We start from the raw sequence: 12,765 nt of genomic DNA on the forward strand, positions 1-12,765 counted from the left end.
TAACTTAGGAAGACTCTAAAAAATATGTTGAATACGCAATTATTTTTATTACTTTTTCGTGCATATTCATTTGTTTTAAAATAGTGTTTTGTTTGAAGTCGGTTTTTCTTTTTGTTAAAATTTTATTTATTTAACTACACTTATATACCTTCAATAATTTTGGTCTTTTGTCAGATTATTCTACAAACAATAAACTAAAAATTTATTATCTTAATTATTTAGTAAAATCAATAGATTTTTTTAAATCAGATTTTCTTATTTTCGACCAAAATGCGTAAGCATGTGTGCGTGAGCGCCTCGTACAGACACTGCCGGCCGAGGCCTGTTGCTATACAGACGTGTCGCTCTTTTCACCGCATCGTTGCGAATAAAATCTCGTAGATTTTATTTTTGTGTAATTTTAATTGTAAATCAATTGTCGAATATTATCTTTTATGTAAATAAATATATTAAGTTAAAATAGTCTAGTTGTAGTTAGCCATTTATTTTTTTTGTTAAGTTATTTTTTATAAAGTTTAATTTTGTAAACATGGGAAATAAAGTACAATCTGTGAAGAAAACTAAAAAACGTTCATATAAATTAAAAAGCCGAACATATGAAAGATAATATGAAAAGGTAAGAGTATTTAATTAGTAAACATATATATATATAAATATATATAACAAGATCTATATATATATATATATTTCATAAATAATGATTATTGGAAACATTTATTAAAAACAATGCAATTAGTTCGCATAGAATCAGATTTTTCGCCAGATTTCTTACAGTCACCATGGAGTATTTGGTCAATGCAAGCACGTCCAAGAAGAATGTGCGGGTTCGATCCCCGCACTCTGAACTAAAATCTTATTATTTTTAAAGGACTATATTTAAAAATATATATATATTTTATAATTATTAAAAATTATTTCCTAACAACTATGCATTTATTTTTTCAGAATTAAGAAAATCGAAAAAAAATAACACGGAAGCTATTTATTAGAGCTATTACGTTAGAGTTTAATTTTATCAATTTTGTTTATAATAGGAAATATAGTTATGTATGGATGAAATTTAATAATAAAAAAAATAAATAAATACAAATTAGCACATCACATGAATATTTAGTGGTGCTTGCCTGGGGTTGAACCCGCAATAAGATGCGCGCGTTCTACCCACTTGTGGTTCACAACAATTACATATTTCAAGATGGCCCGCAGTACTGGGGTTTGAATGGTAGCTTTTTAAAAAAATATATAGGTAATGACAATATAAACATGATTGTTAAAAATGTAGACAAAGGAGAAGTTATATTCAGAGACAGTTTATTGCCAAAACAATTAAAATTTGTCAGGGGCACCTCTTCCATGTATAACATTCTTTGAGATAAAGCTGCATCTAGAGTAACTGGACGCAAAATGAGCTGTTTTGATTGCAACGTTTCTGAAATTTGTTTTCATTGAAAACATCTTGGAAATATACTTCCTCCTCTTCCTTTGAACCAGTTGTCACGACTTTTGATACCGTAAAACGACGTGCTGGCTTTTTAAAAATTCACAAAAATAATCTCATTATACCATCAAATAATTTAAAACCAAATTTTGGATAAAATTTGTTTCTAATCCAAGTTTTATTATTTTTTTTGTTAACTTTAATACAAATAATATATAATATGTTAAGTATATTTTTTTAAAACTTGGAAATAACTGTGATTTATAAGCTAACTGACTTTATTATTGTAATTTTTTCGAACCATAAACTTGATTTAGATGATATATAAAGCTTAGCTTATACAGGGAATAATAATATCGTTAAATCTAAAAGAACCTTGTGTATATTTTGAATATGATGAGGTGTGTCTCTAACTGAATGCAATGAAGTGCAAAAGATCTGAATAAATACACAGACAAACTTAAAAACCTTTTTTAATTTGATATATGGTAATTTATAATTAGTTTGGCTATAATTTATAACAAAGCGAAATGTCAGAGTACGTATACACAAACTATTACTGCCAAAAAATCAGAGCAATTCACGCAGACTTTTAAGATTCACAAATTTGCTCAAAAATAGTAAATTTTGTAGATTCACGCGGCAGCATTGCCGAAATCATTCAGACTACGACACTTTTGACGTTCTTTCACTGTTCCATTAAATATAATCCTACCAAAAACATTAAATGTAAAAAAAATGCCAAGCCTCTCGCTGCAGTCTTTCCATCGTAAAAAGTTTTGAGATCTCATAATAGCCAAGTCCTATTCAAATTATTATGTAGTTAGAAATCAACATTTAGTAATTGTATCAATAGTTTTCTTTATATAATAGTTTTACTGACTTGGCAATGAGCACAAATTAAAAGCTGCTTGCTGCCTTGAATTATGTGTCAATGTTACTGACGAGACCTGTGATCAGATTATTTGTTAATGGTCACAACCGACTACATGCTCCAATACAATAATTAAGAATACCTTACTTACGTGCCCGTTTTGCTCTGCTCTCTGGGCACTGCCGTGCCCCCAGATTACATTTTGTAATTATATTTGTTACTTAATTAAACAACATAAAATAAAGATAAAAATATTTTAATTATTATATTATCTATGAAGATGGAATATATTGTAATGATTTTTTAAATATACCGATATAATTTTAATTTAAATAATTATATTAGATCAAAGCAGTACGCTTTTATTTTTAAATACGTTTTTTTTTTAAACTGAAATAACATGTATGATTATTGATTTAGTTATCTACACCGTGTTGTGGCACTCCCGTCACTTCCGTCTCGTGGCGTGGGGCGGTGTGCTGGTACTGCCTGGTACGGAACAAAAGGCGGATGATTTTGAACGGTGCATTGTGGAGCGAAGTGCTAGTATAATATAATATTTGCTGTTAGATCTTATCACTTTAGATAAGTAAAAATACAAAATATGTATCGAATGTTTTATTAATTTAGTGGAAGTTAATGTGATTGAAAGCTCAATTTGAAAATTAACTAAGGTAATATTATAATTGTAGATTTTTATAACAATAAAAAGCAATGAAATCGAATTCCGGGGTGAAATTATCCTTAATTAGCCGTATTTTAAATCATTATTTTTTTGTGAGAATTGCCTTAGACAAAAGTAATAAGTAATTGTGTTAACATGTTAAGAATAAATGTACAATGAATATTAATTTATTTTAAATATATTTAAAAATAAGATACAAACGCAAGATGAGTATAAATTTGTAATTAAATTTAATGGCATGCTAACACATTATTTGCTTACATTCCAATGTAAGTAAATATTAATTGTGCTAAAGAATATAATGAAAATTTTCATAATATCATTAATTTTTTTAAAATAGAGAACAAAATATTGAATCAGAAGATATTGTAATATGTTTACTGTTTAGATTTTCAAAAACAAAACACAATACTTCATTATTTTCTTATATTCATTTGCGGAAATTGAGAATGTTTGTAAATTTGATGGAGATCATGCATCATCAATGTGATCATTTTTGATGAAAATAAGAATATTTTTAAGCTATCAGTGTATAAATCCTTTGTTTGGAGCAGCTAAGCTATTATATGATGATTTGGTGCAGATAACATTAAAAAAACAAGTGACCATGCATTGAACTGCAATCTGCATCTCTATATAATTTTCTATTTATTTAATTCAAACAATGAATATACTAAAATCTATTAATTGAGTATCTCCTATTTCCTATGATTAGCCTGATTTTATAAAATATAGTTGAAATTACAATGATTTAAAAACTATGCATCATTTAATAAGAAATATCTATATACTGACATAAATACAAATTACTACCGTGTTTTGAACACTAATAAATCAATCAACTTCAAAAGCACTATCTTTGCTTAATAAAAATATATTGCTGTTATTTATACTTATAGACATTTTACTGCCAATATAAGAATAATTAATTATAAGTGGCCGCATATTCAAAGTATTGTTCACAAATTCAGTAAAGTTTTAATTAAGCAAATCAATTACACAGATAATTTCACAGTAGTTAATCATTACGTTAAAATACCACATACACAAACAAACATAGAACACTGAATTTATTACATATACATATATTGCAGACATTTTTAACTTCGCCGTCTCGTAAATTCAAATCGTTTCTAAAAAATACATAAATAAATAAATAAATAAATAAATATGAGACAACATCACATACATTACTCTGATCCCAATGTAAGTAGCTGAAGCACTTGTGTTATGGAAATCAGAAGTAACGACGGTACCACAAACACCCAGACCCAAGACAACATAGAAAACTAATGGTAATCTACATCGACTCGGCCAGGAATCGAACCCGGGACCTCGGAGTGGCGTACCCATGAAAACCGGTGTACACACCACTCGACCATGGAGGTCGTCATTGTTAGAAAAGCCGTATTATTCGATACGAGAATATGTAGATGATAATAAAAAATTTAACAAAAACCGACTTCAAACAAAATACTATTTTAAAACAAATGAATATGCACTAAAAAGTAATAAAAATAATTGCGTATTCAACATATTTTTTAGAGTCCTCCGAAGTAAAATGAAATGAAAAATATTAAGCTACTTAAAAGTCGATTTACGATTATATAACGTAGTTATAGTTATTGTTATATTTGGAGCCGGTGTCAGCCACGGTGCCTATGCCCCAACAATCAAAATCAAGAAGCAATACGAGCCCCTTGATTGATCAAGTATATTATTGTATAAAAGGTAATTTGTAAAAAACATATTTGTTAAAATACTCCCGTATTGTTTTTTGATAGATATACTATAGGGTTTTCTTGGCTGACACCGACTCCAAATATAGCAATAATTATAACTAAATTATATAATCGTAAATCGACTTTTAAGTAGTTTAATATTTTTCATTTCATTTTACTTCGGAAGACTCTAAAAAATATGTTTAATACGTCATGCGGCATAAACTACAAGGATCCCTCGAAAGAGCTGTAATCGACCTCAGCAAAGAAACTTTGAAAAAGAGCTAATATATGTCGTACATCATATGACATCACATCACATACACAAAATTTGATTAAAGATAGTAAGAAATTCTGCCCCATATCACGCACCCTAACTGTGAGCCGTATAGGAGTTCCATCACTACATAGTATATAAATAAAATTTTAACAAAAAGAAAAACCGACTTCAAACAAAACACTATTTTAAAACAAATGAATATGCACGAAAAAGTAATAAAAATAATTGCGTATTCAACATATTTTTTAGAGTCTTCCTAAGTTAAATGAAATGAAAAATATTAGACTACTTAAAAGTCGATTAACGATTATATCATGTAGTTATAGTTATTGGTATATTTGGAGCCGGTGTCAGCCACGGTGCCCTTGCCCCAACAATCAAAAGAAAGAAGCGATACGAGCCCCTTGATTGATCCAGTATATTATTGTGTAAAAGGTAATTTGTAAAAAACATATTTGTTAAAGTATTCTCGTATTGTTTTTTGATAGATATACTGTAGGGTTTTATTGGCTGACACCGACTCCAAATATAACAATAATTATAACTACATGATATAATCGTTAATCGACTTTTAAGTAGTCTAATATTTTTCATTTCATTTAACTTAGGAAGACTCTAAAAAATATGTTGAATACGCAATTATTTTTATTACTTTTTCGTGCATATTCATTTGTTTTAAAATAGTGTTTTGTTTGAAGTCGGTTTTTCTTTTTGTTAAAATTTGTATTTATTTTTTGATTTTAAGTGAAGCTGATGTTGACTAGCTAATTTTTTTAATATGGATAGATTAAGCGTTCCGTTTATATGAGTCAGAAACTACTTCGAGGACAATTTCAAAGGAAACTTGCGAATAAAGCAAAAATAGACTTTCGAAAATGCGGATTTAATACGTCACGCGGCGTGAACTACAAGGATCCCTCGAAAGAGCTGTAATCGAACTCAGCAAAAAAACTTTGAAAAAGACCAACTCTATTTCGTACATCATATGATATAACATCACATACACAAAATTTGATTAAAGATAGTAAGAAATTCTGCCCCATATCGCACCCTAACTGCGAGCCGTATAGGAGTTCCATCACTACATAGTATAAAACAAAGTCGCTTTCTCTGTCCCTATATCTTTAAATCTACGCAACGGATTTTGATGCGGTTTTTTTAAAAGATAGTGTGATTCAAGGGGAAGGTTTGTGTATATAATACATGAACAATATAGTAAAGAAACACTGATAATTTTAGAAGTTTGCGATGTGATGTCGTATATAAACAAATTCTGTAGTATATTTAGTATCAGTATTGCACCAGTGCGAAGCCGGGATGGGTAGCTAGTTGATTATAATATTCGACTACGATAATTACATAAACATAACCACATTACGGAAGGTGACTCAAATATCCAAATAACCTATAAATAAAAGATTCGACCGAGTATCGCTAACGTGCTCCTCAGAATTGTGCCGTTCAGAACCTTACCAAACTTTCACCAAACTGTCCTTGAAGTATATAATTTATAATAAAAAAAGAATTATCAAAATTGGTTAACGTGATTTTCAGATATTCACTTATTTGTCGCGCATACACATAATGCAAATTTAAGTCTTATGTCGTTTTCATACGGATACCATCATCGAAAAAAAAATAAAATAAAAATGGGACCCAACGGGAGGCACTACCTTTCACACAAAAAAAAAATTATCAAAATCGGTCCACCCAGTGAAAAGTTATGAGGTAACAAATATAAAAAAAAGATACAGACGAATTGATAACCTCCTCCTTTTTGAAGTCGGTTGAAAAGGCGTGGAATATATAATACCTGTTGATTTCCAGGCAGGATATATTTATTTAAATAATTGTATTAACTAACATGACTGTATTTTTTTAAATGTTGAAAAAGAGTAACTACTGAGTTTCTTGCCGGTTCTTCTCGGTATCTACTTTTCGAACCGGTGGTAGCTTCACTTAATTGCTACACGACGATTCAAAAGTGCTTGTAAAAACCCATTTGAATAAAGTTTATTTTGATTTTTTGATTACAAAATAATACAGAAACTATTGGAAATTAGCGATTCGTGGCATACATGATGCGCGGGAAATTTTGAATGTAACTAGCATTCAAGATGGCTGCTTCGCTACCATCACCGCGAGGCTTCACTAGAGCGCCGTTCCACTTCCATTGACACTCTTTTCCAGCCAGTACGAAAAACAAGATGGCGTGCGCCATGCCCCGTCATACCTAATCAATTACTATTGTACTAGAGTATATTGAAAGAGACAATTAAAACTATTAACTCTTTAATGTTTAATGTAAATAGAAAAATTAATGAAGGTATATGATACATATCATTATATTTTGGAAAAATAAAACACAAGTTATGAAAGTAATTATTATTTGTTTTAAATAGGTATATGAAACTTTTTTAACAAAGGTCCTTGAAGTCAAAGTCAAAGTCAAAAACCTTTATTCATAATAGAAGTGTTTACACTTTCTTATTGATTGTCGATAATCTACCACCGGTTCGGAATATAATACCTCAGACCTAAGAAGAACCGGCGCAAGAAACTCAGCAGGATCTACTTTTTTTTTAAAATGTCAATTTACAATATACAATAATAAACATATTCTTGTTATTTGAAACAGCCTGGAGGCGATCATCTCATTCCCACGGTGTGCAGTCAACTAGAAAGTCATTAGTGCTGTTATATCCTTTAGCACACAAACGCTCTTTAACGATTCTTTTGAATTTTATAATTGAATATTGTTCAACGTTTTCTGGGATCCTGTTGTAAAAACGTATACATTTCCCCAAAAAAGAGATACTACCCCTGTGTAATCAGGTACTAGGCGTAACAAGTTTATTCTTGTTCCTAGTATTAATTTATTTATTTATTTATTTATTTATTTAATATGGAACTCCAACACAGGTACATATGTAATACAAAAAATACAAGTTTAGACAATAAAATATTAAATGTACCTCCAATTATAGGAGAACACAACATGCACTTATAAAGTATTGAACTCTAAAACAAAACTTAAGAAATAAAAATAAAAGAAAGAAAAAACAAACTAAAACTAATAATTACAAAACAATGAAATAAAATAATTTATCAAAAACTATTTAACAAATTTAAACTAAACAAAATGAAAATAAGATCAGAAACAAATTTACTTTGACTAACAATTTGCATAAAAGGCATAACATTTCTTTTTGTAGGTGCTAAAAGTGTCGAAACCCATATCGATAGTTGGTATTGCGTTATATGAGCGTGTCATTCGGGCTAATGGTGAATTTTTCCCATGGAATTCCCATAATGGAATGTACGTCACAATTTTTGGGAAAATCATTAATGTTTTTGCATACATACATAACATTATCAAAAACAAATTGAGAAGCGACAGTCATTATTTTAATTTTTTTAAATATACATCTTAACGAATCTTTTGGGCCCAAGCTTTGGGACAAAAATAGTATTAAGCTGCATTATCCCAGAGTAGGAATCCATACGACATAATACTGTGGAAAAAGCTAAAATACCCAAGGCGAGCCGTATCCACATCAGTCAAAAGTCTAATCTTCTTTACCGCATAGGCTGCAGAGCTGAGTCTATTCGCCAATTTACTTATACACTAAACCAATGTACTATTTCCGAGAGAGCATTGTTCACATCGTCATAAAGACGTCTTTTTATTTTAAAAATTAAAGATGTATCGTTTATCACCTAAGAGTAAATAAATTTACAATCAGATAAAATATATTAATAAAATTGTACTCGCTTACCCATAATTATTTAAATAGTATCCGTCTAATCTCTTTTCGTTCATATGACGTGTTCGTAGAAAGAACTACGGTGTAAATACTCCCTTCTAAATCTGCCAATTATATTCTACTTCTTATTTTATTGCAGTCACTACAGACGATCATGCTATTGTTCCATATAAGATGATAAAACATAGAAAGGTTATTTCAATGTTATAATTTCGTAAAGAAGGAATGAACAAAAATGCGTCTTTAAAATTATTTATTAAGATCGTATGTACAGCTATTTTAAAAGCATCACAGGTCATAAATCTTCTATGGTCACATTCTTAGAAAGGCCAGCTGCTACCGGTTCTTAGTCCATATAATCCTTGCCTGTAAAAAAACATTTTCCATTATCATCTGGTCAAAGATCGTATTACTTATCGTAGAGTGAAACAGGTATATCGTACGAACGAACGTTTTTAAATAATCTTTAATATCTTAAAGAGTTTGTTTAAACTACGAAAAAGCAAGTAATATTCTCAAGCTATTTGTTTTGTATCAATCAATTTGTCATTTTTTGTTTTCATCACTTAACGTTTTATGCAAGTTATGTCGACCAAGTTTGTTTTTAATATGACATTGCATAATAAATCATGTTGCATATAATAATAGATCACTTGTTATGAAAGGATAAAAAATAAAATGTAAGTATAAACATACCCTCGCTTGCCCAAGTTGCTGGTACCAAGGACTAATGTGGATCCTGTGCACTGATTATTTTGGGCCTGGCTGAGGTTATTGCAAAGTCTACCCACTAAGTGGTTACTTCTGATCGAAGAGGCGAACAATTGTGGTGCACGTGAATGAGAGCACATTGGGTCTCCACAGCCGGGTTGATTTCTGCCACCATTGGGGTAGAAGTCAGCGTGAGAAATAGGGTCCATGATACCGAGGGCACCTCCGTTAGAGTGAATAGATTCAACGTATACTCCAGAGTTGCGGTTTAGCGCATTTGAGTTACCACCCCATTGAGGACCAGCGGGATCCATACCTAAAATAGAACAAAGTAATTATATCGATTTGAAGTGAACTCAATATCGTTGTGACTAATAAAATGGAAATGCGTCATGACATCTTTGTCGTGTCTATTGGCAAAAAATAAATTAATAAATTACACTACTGCACAAACTTATTAATACTAGCTACGGCGCCAAAAGATAAAACCTTTTTTAATTGATTTTTTCTTATTGATGAATGATTATATAAAAAAAGGACATACCAGTTACTCGGACCGGTCGGACATTACTGGCGCGTCCGGCATTACCGACTACGTGAGCGCCCAAGCTGTGACCAATTAAGTGGACGTTGTTCCAGTTGCCGCCAGCGGTACTGAATAGGAAGTTAAGGAAACTTGTAAGATGTCTGCCAACATCGGGAACAGCTGACACGGATGTGGTGTAGAGTCCACTGGCAGAACTTCTCCAGTCTAGGACTATGACATTGACATCTGCGACCGCAAGGAAAGCGGCTGTGATTAGAGGGTTATTCGCTGTGTTTCCATTACTGTTCCATCCATGTACGATGACTTTGGTGGGGCGGTTTCCCATGTAGTTGGAGTTACGGATTGAGTTTGCGTTACCGTTCACCAAAAGTTGGTGGTTGGTAGGATTACGTCTGCAAATGTGAAAAATAGGTAAAATGTAGTAATCGTAACAAGCAATTATTACAATTGGGATGCAAGTATGTTAGAACAAATTGCCTTAATTTACCTTGTGAATAGCCAGTACTCATTGCGAGCACCGTTTCTGGTTTGAAGAAATTCTTCATCGACGGGAGCATGCAGATCTACAAGATGAGGGTTACCTTCACCATCGGGCATCCAAATGTACCGGCTCTCGCCTTCCACATAATGGCTGTTATCTAATGGCACCAATGGAATTGCGCTACCAGCGCACACTGTGAGAAACAAATATAACGAAGATTAAAATATAAAATTGAATTATAATTTATTATATGTATTTAGTTATCTAATTAATTTTACAATTATAAAGAGGTAAAGTGTCACACAAAAGAATACTAACACGCTACTGAGGCAAGCAAAACTACCAAGAGCTTCATGGTGAAGATTTCAGTCACCTATAACTTCAAGTGTATTTATAATGCTGTTTATCTCTTCCCTATTAATTATCATATACATTATCAATGTAATTATAATGATTTAACATTCGATTACCTTCCCATATCAAATACTCTAACACGACTTAATTATTAATCAAAACAAGAGTTTGCGTAGTTTTGGATGCTTAGATATGATTGAGATAACCAGGATGATTATTAAATTGCTGATACAGACAAGGATTCTGTAATAGAAATATTTCCCATGAAATATTTTGTACAATTTATATGCTACCTTTTGCAGTGGTTTTTAAACACATTTCATTTTGATTGTGTGGTTTATATTCATACATTTAGATTCACCTCGGACAGACTAGATTTTATTCAAAAGATATAAGACTCCTGAATCGAGTGAGAACAGGCATTATAATATTAAAATGGCACTCCGGCAATTTCTTGAAGCAAAGGGAGCGGCGGATACATCACAAATCTCATGACGTTATGTTTTCACGTTTAACTTTTTAGACTATAGAATGAAACGGCTTTATGGAGTATAGTTTATTAAATCCGCTGTTACAGGAAAAACTTCCAGCTTAAAAACAAAGTATAGAGGATTCTTCTCCAATAAATGAAAATACTAGAAATCAATTTGCAAAGTAACCCCTGCGGTTATTTTTTTTTCTAACTGTCAAGATTATTGTTATTTACATTGGAATTTTAAGGAATACGATACTAAGCGAGCTTCTGGCTTTTACACATGCAGCATTGTCACTAATAAATTATTGTGTGACAATACGTTGCGCCGAAAGGAACTGTGACACTTTTCTCGGCAATTATATGGTATAGAGGATTTGAGATATCTTCGCGCCAAATAAGAATAATTGAAGTATTTCCAACTCTTATAAGATTTATATCAAAATATAAAGACAGTAATAAGACTAACTAATTTTTCTTAATATGGATAGATTAAGCGTGTCGTTTATATGAGTCAGAAACTACTTCGAGGACAATTTCAAAAGAAAACGCGGATTTTGATGCGGTATTTTTAATAGATAGTGTGATTCAAGGGGAAGGTTTGTGTATATAATACATGAACAATATAGTAAAAAAACATTGATAATTTTAGAAGTTGTATTGCACCCGTGCAAAGCCGGGGCCTGGTCGCTAGTAATTATATATATTGTTAGCTGTGATTGAAAATACATATACATATCATTGATTTTCTTTTAGAATTTCCTTCATATCATCATTTATCATTCATTGTCATACATCATTCATTACATTAGTTTGATGAGGGAGATTTTTTTTTTATTTTTAAAACTATTTTTTTTTATTTTCAGGTCTGGTATTTTTCGCGTCAACACCAAGTGAATTTATGGTTATTTTTAAACTGTTGTCTAATTAATGTAAATATTAGCTACAGGTGAAATAAACATATATGTAAATATTAATTATATTAGTGCTTAATACCCTTATCACATAAATTACATTAAAAATTATAGAAGTACCGTCTTATCTGATCTTATATTAATTAATTTTTTAGATTTACGCATAAGTACAAGTACGTGCGATATGTCAACGTATTATAAAATCTAAAAACGTGTATGCGGAATTAATTCCACAATCATACACTAATTTACGGATTCGTAGTCCAACCATGTCATTTTGCCGTCCCATTGTTAAAGAAGAATGTCCCAATGTAATTAAACGCTCATTATGCTGACACACGCAACCCTGTTTTTTGTATCTATATAATATACACCATATTTTATAGACCTCTAAGTTACAAAGTTAATCAGATTATTTAATCAGATCAGTTATAAATATGTTCACGGGACAGTCCCTTTATTTCCAAATATAAATACAGTAATGCTCTAGCATATAAGGTTATCGAACCTTAACATACCAT

At 31.0% G+C, this 12,765-nt stretch overlaps 1 protein-coding gene across 1 annotated transcript; it reads right to left on the reverse strand.

Annotated features, from left to right (window-relative positions):
* Positions 1–9,008: 9,008 nt before the first annotated feature.
* Positions 9,009–10,865, reverse strand: LOC124544508 (pancreatic triacylglycerol lipase-like). The gene is made up of 5 exons (XM_047123108.1): positions 10,823–10,865; positions 10,511–10,697; positions 10,021–10,415; positions 9,462–9,792; positions 9,009–9,131 (listed from the first exon to the last, which is right to left on the reverse strand). Exons 1-5 carry the CDS (start codon positions 10,857–10,859, stop codon positions 9,086–9,088), a joined length of 996 nt encoding a protein of 331 aa, XP_046979064.1. The 5' UTR covers positions 10,860–10,865; the 3' UTR covers positions 9,009–9,085.
* Positions 10,866–12,765: the final 1,900 nt, after the last annotated feature.

Source organism: Vanessa cardui, chromosome 1, assembly GCF_905220365.1.
Source record: "Vanessa cardui chromosome 1, ilVanCard2.1, whole genome shotgun sequence".
In the NCBI taxonomy this organism is placed as follows: Eukaryota; Metazoa; Arthropoda; class Insecta; order Lepidoptera; family Nymphalidae; genus Vanessa; species Vanessa cardui.

What these genes read in the sequence shown, in the direction of transcription:
- LOC124544508 (XM_047123108.1), bottom strand. Translation starts at nt 10,859, where the DNA reads ATGAAGCTCTTGGTAGTTTTGCTTGCCTCAGTAGCGT. An exon ending in CCGACCGGTCCGAGTAACTG is followed by an intron (nt 9,793 to 10,020) that starts GTATGTCCTTTT and finishes GTTCTATTTTAG; the next exon opens with GTATGGATCCCGCTGGTCCT. An exon ending in AGCAACTTGGGCAAGCGAGG is followed by an intron (nt 9,132 to 9,461) that starts GTATGTTTATAC and finishes GTTTTTTTACAG; the next exon opens with GCAAGGATTATATGGACTAA.